The 5,807-nt window shown below is 38.8% G+C and overlaps 1 protein-coding gene across 1 annotated transcript in view; it reads left to right on the top strand.

The window, feature by feature from the left end:
* Window positions 1–2,498: 2,498 nt before the first annotated feature.
* Window positions 2,499–5,807, top strand: part of SIAH3 (siah E3 ubiquitin protein ligase family member 3) — a 78,501-nt gene continuing 75,192 nt past the window's right edge. Inside the window, exon 1 of the mRNA XM_019529904.1 lies at window positions 2,499–2,767. Within this exon, the coding sequence (XP_019385449.1) occupies window positions 2,633–2,767 (135 nt within the window). The 5' untranslated portion in view covers window positions 2,499–2,632. The remainder of the gene's footprint in view (window positions 2,768–5,807) is intronic.

Below are 5,807 nucleotides of genomic sequence, written 5' to 3'. Positions count from 1 at the left end.
ATGAGAATTTTAGCAGAAGGAAATTGTGAGGGAAAACAACAAACAGTGCCAGTGAGCACAACATGAAAAACTTTTAACCTTTACAATACGGATCCTGAATGCTTGTAATTTATGGGTGAACCCTCTAATTGTATTAATCAGCAGGGATCCTGGTTTTCTCTGATTAAAATGTGGATTTTGTGTTACTTTTTTAAATCTGAAAATTGGAGATTTTTTTTAATCGGAGAAAACCAAGATCCCTGCTGGTGATAACTAATGCAGTCAGAGGGTTCAAAAAACTCCACAGCACAATAGTACCTGTATTTATCTGTACTATGCTGCTGAGGAGTTAATTAGTTTACTCCAGCCTAATAGGGGCACACATGTGGACATGCAACATTTACTGCACAGCTAATTAGTCTAGTCCACAGTGAACATCTCATGTAGATGAGCCTAGTAGGTCAGTGCTGGCCATGTACTCTACCAGGAGCTTGGTCAGCACAGAGGCACCTAACTCAGGACTGACATTTCCATAAGGCAGTGGACAGTCTAGGGGTTCAAATCTGGCGCTTGGCCCTCAATTTTTATAAAAGTTTCTCTCATCCAGTCAATGAAACAGAAATAATCCCTCGTGATTTAAATGACCAGTCATAAATATCACAGTATTCATTAGTCTAAGGCATTATTTTAAAATAGTTGCTTTGACAACTTCTAACCTGAAATGAGTTGGCAGAAAGCATTTGAAGAATTTCAAATGACAAGTTAATAAAGAGATACTGATGCTGGAAAAATTTATGAAGAGGAAAGATTAAATTTCATCAGCCAGGGTTGCTCAATTTTCTTGAAGCTCTCTTGAAAAAAATCCCAGCACCTTGTTTAGAACTGCAAGGAGTATCTTCTGTTCTAATTTTAGAGCAAAATTTAAGAACCTAGATGTATATATCCCCACCTTATTCTTTTTCTTCTCTGCATGACTTGCTGTTCCAGAATTTCACAGTATCCTGCATATTTATCTATTCAAGCTTTTTACAAAGATCCTCTGCAGTCTGGCAGCAACAGTATTGCAGTATTGATTTAGGAACTAGCAGTTGTGACAATTCAGTCACAGACTGAAGCTAGCTCTGTATGTGGGCTGCTCTGTCCTGAGCAGAATTCTGATCCCAATTGCTGGTCTCACATTTAAAAAAAAAGAAAGAAAGAAAGAAAGCTACTTTTATCTGTTATGCTTTGAAGGGAAAAGGATTACAAAGCCTAAATAAGCCATCTGAGTACTTAGCTAACAATCCTAAATAGCACCCTGATAGCAAGTTCTGGCAGGGAGCTAATTAAATTAGCTCTCTTTGATTGATTAACAAGCACAGCAACATATCACACAGGCTTGTCCCACAAAATGAATAAGCATTTTTGATCCATGTGTTTGCTATGGAGCTTTTGCTCACCACCAAGCCTGGTTATGGGACCCATGTTTAATAAATCTTTTTGGCTTGAGCAAGGTCCCTTACCCACCAAGGTAGAGCTATATTGGTCATAATATACAAAAAACATATTATTTTACATGCATACTCTTGATTCATTTTTTTTAATGTTTTGGACAATCTAGTGGCTAATTAGTAATTTGCTGCCCACCAATATGCAAATGAATGACAAGGAAAGGCCTTTTGCATCTGTAATTATTCTGTTGATTTACAAGCCACTTTTCCTTCAGTGTTAGTGTCTCTGTGTGTGTGCATTCATGCATCATGTATTTCATTATTTTTAGAAGCATGCTCTGTGTCTTTTTATACTCTCCTAGTTCCAAGCATCCAGTAATTACTATGTTTTGGATGCTACAGGACTGATCCTTCTGCTCACATGAATCAGAGGAGCAGCACTCACTTAAACAGAGGTATGCCAATGCACACCCCTCACCCTACCTTTTTAGGAAAAATGTATTAGTGTGCTTGGACTCTCTTTGCTGGGAAGTAGTTGGAAATAAGATTTAGAAAGCAGCAGGGTGATGAAAATCCTAATCGCAGCGCACACACACACACACACGCACAAAGATTTATTTATATAACCAAATTGACTTCTATTTAATCCCAAAAAAGAAATTGTAATTCTCTCCTAATATTTGATTTTTCTCTAAGATGCTTTTGTAAGTAAAACACAGAGTCTACTGAATCTATTTTGCTACTTTTTAACAGTTGTACTGGTGGGTTTTGTCAGTGCTTTACATTTAGCATTGGTATTAGAGAGCTCTTTTGTTAAATTAAGTCAATTAATAAATGGAGACATTAAGCAATCAATTTTGTCTGCATATCTCCACAGCATTACGTATGGCTGGCTGTAATCACAAGATAAATGCAATGTGCTGATGTATGGTAATGTTCAATAATACATTCTCCACCAGGCTCAATTCATCAGGGAGTTTCTGTAGGGGAGGCATTTGTTATTGGCTGTCTCTGGACCTCAAGGATAACATTTCTGTCCTTTTGATTGGCTGACCCACTGCTGCAAGATTCTAACCATCTTATTTTGATGATGAATATGAAGGCATGCTAAGCTGTTCAGGAGTGTAGTTCCTGCAGCCTGCACTCCTTTCCTAGTCTCAAGGACTAACAGTCTCCTTCACTGCTTTCCTTACCATCCAACAACAACAACAACAAAAGTTGTGATGCTTTTCTTCACCCAGTGTTTTGGGGCTGTATTAGATCTTATTCACCTAAGGTTTCAGCACTACAAGGCTAAGAGGGTTTTCTCAGCTGCTGGGCAACTTGTCTGTGTTGTAAACCCAACACACAGCCTAAAGGTGAGTTAAAATATTTTTTTCTGTTCCGATCTTTATCCCTTCCTAGTCTGTTGTTTTTTTTTCCACAAGGAGTGAAGTGATGTTTCAGCATGATAGTAGATGCTGTTGTTAACACACTGCAGTCCCGGTAAAGAGGCTGTTTGTGTTGTCTTTTTGAGTGTTTTACTTCAGAGCAAAGGGAAAGCCATCAGTTCCTAAAAGCAATCCTGCAAAGTTTTTACTTCAGCTAATATTTTTGCCTTCTTTCATTTGTGTAACAGAGACTCAAGAGAGAAATATTTGGCAAAAGAATTAGAAAAGTTCAATGAAAATATTTCCTTTCATAAGATATTATTAATGTGATCCTAGAAATCCTTCCAAACTGTCTCACACCAGAGCACAATGTATTGATAACTAGCAACTGAGAACGAGTAGGGAAAGAGTACTGCTTTTTATTGCTGAAAAGTGCTTCTATATGTTTTCCAGGGGAATCTGAACACCTTTTTCTGGCATGTCAAGTGTCCTTAGCCATTTGCAAGGTGAACATATTTTAGGCAGAGGAGAATAAATTTGCCTTATAGCAAAACCATTTATAGCAACCAAATCCTTTTGCTATAATCTCTTATTTATAAATTTCTAGATTTTCATTGGCAAACTGGCAATAGTGGTGTCTGTGCCAAAACTGGATGGTTACAATCCCATGCAGAGAAAAGCCAAACTATTAACAAGAAAACAAACTACTGAAAGTTTTAAATTTTAATTTATCATAGCAGTAAATTAGCAGCTTTGACAATGTGCACCTTGATTTGAGGAAGGTCCTCACAGACCTAACTTCAACTCCCAAGTGTCCTGGTATAGTATGTGCTAGGCTTGTGCAAACTCAGGCATGAACTCTTCTAGGAGAGCCCCTTTGTTTTGGTTGGGTTAAGGTCTTCATCAGGAATTCAGAAGGGAATCTCTTCCCAGCTCTGGGCTTCGGGGGAATAGTTTGATATGACAGAAATCTCCTTGAACCTTGGTTAATGCTATCATGACCATTTTTTCTTATTCCAGAAAGTTGCACTCACATAATGCAAGCTTCTAGGAATGGTATTTGTAGTGTCAGACGACACTACAAATGCTCACGCTGAGAGGGAGAGGTCACTCATAGAAGTACAGCCGTTCCTGGAGGACATGCTTCCAAGCACACTGACAACACAGAGGGAGTCCTCTGCAGTTAAGATGAGATAGGCAGGGCTGGCATTCAAAGACTGCAAAGGGACTTTTTTACTATTACTTCACTTCACTTCTTACTTAATCATGTATGAAGTGTTCCCCATACCAGCGTGACGTTATTAAAAAATTCAGTTGTGTTGCTATGGTTGGGGAGATAGTGCTAGAGATTTTAAAGCATCTTGCTGAAGCACCAGGGGTATGCAGTCCAAGCCTCCCTCTAGACCAGGACCTCTCAATCAGGGTGCTGTGACACTTAGCTGTGGAAACATAATTCATAACATAAACCCAGCGATTTCAAGTAGGAATCCACAGTGTTAAAATCATTCTGTCCTGTTGTGGTCTTTGAGTTCTTTGCAACAGAAGAATTGCTCCATTATTTTTTCTGTAGTCAAGAAACAAGTGAAAAAAAGATCTTTACATTTCTAAGTGAATAAAGGATATTTTTGAAAAATGAAGATTGTAGACAAACCATCATGATCTGTTGGTGTCTTGCCACTTTGAAATGCAATTCTCCTTTTTTTTTTTTTTTTAAAAAAAAAAAAGAGGAAATGAGTATCCTATGCTTTTGCAGTTTTCGGTACAAAAGGGGAAGAAGGGCCTTCTAGAGAGACCAGTCCATCAAGGCGCAAAGGGGTTGAGTGCCCACTAAGGCAAATGTAGTTGAAGCTGTTCAGTACCTCACAGAAATAGCCTCCTTTCTAATCAAAGTAATTTCTATCTGGGTGGTGGTCCTCTCTTTGTACTTTCCAATGCACTAGGGTAGGATGGCATTTCTACTTTTCATCCCTACAAATGAATGGCATTTCACCATACTGGAGTTGTATTAGGATGAAGTTCTCCATGGGTTGGATCCAATACCCACTGGAGCCAATGACAGTCTTATTTACTTCACTTCGGATCAAGCCCACTATGCAAAGCACTTGTTGATGTAAACAGGGGTTTTGTATGGGGTAGAAATGCTGGACTGAACCACTAATGATAACTCACATTTACTTCTGTCAGTGTTGCCTATATATCAGGCTTGTGGGATCCAGCCCAACAGGTGCATTTTATTATATACACTGCACAGGGAAATGGGTCAAGGAATTATTTCAGTTTGAAAAAAAAAATGACTGGTAAGTAAAATGGCCATCAAAGGTTCTTTTTTGTAAAGGATCTAATTTTTGCTTGGTAAAATTTAGAAAGACTACTGTTAATATTAACACATCAGAGGTTTCTATTTTTAATCTTCTTCTTCCTTATTATTATTATTGAACAATTACAGAGTGGCTGAGCGTCATTACATTAGGCACTATACAAATATGTAATAAATTGAGTTATACAAGGTATGAATTTTAGAAATAACATGTCCTGATATATTAATGTACAAACTATAAGAAACTTAATGTGTTGTCCTTGGGTGACTTACAGTATTATGGAAATTCTCATGTTTCATGGTTTGCTATCCATGCCTTGGTCAAGCAACTGTAACTTGTGTTTCCTGCTAACCCTAAAACGGGTGGCAAAACTACAACCTGTAGTGGCACAGGTGTGGCAGGTGGCAGACTGGGGATACGGCAGGGAGCATAAAACAGAGCAGCAGATTGGGCGGGGAAGAGGATCAGAATGACACTCATGGAGGGTGCCATTCTGGGGCTAATCTGTGACACTCCCTCTGTTCTAGAAGATCTTTTAAAAATATAAAAATAAAGTGAAAACTGTATTAAGGCTGCACTCCGTAACAATGAATACACACCAACATGGGTGACTGGTGCCACCTTAGTCAGGGGGAGGCATGTGCCCCCCCCAGCAACCAGTCAGTGGCTGGGGGGGAGAGGGGGAGTCCCTCCATGGCCAATCTTGACAA

The sequence above is a fragment of the Crocodylus porosus genome, unplaced genomic scaffold (assembly GCF_001723895.1).
Source record: "Crocodylus porosus isolate Cpor-Errol unplaced genomic scaffold, CroPor_comp1, whole genome shotgun sequence".
NCBI lineage: Eukaryota > Metazoa > Chordata > Crocodylia > Crocodylidae > Crocodylus > Crocodylus porosus.
The sequence above is the reverse complement of the archived record's forward strand: the minus strand, read 5'-3'. Positions and strand labels throughout refer to the sequence as shown.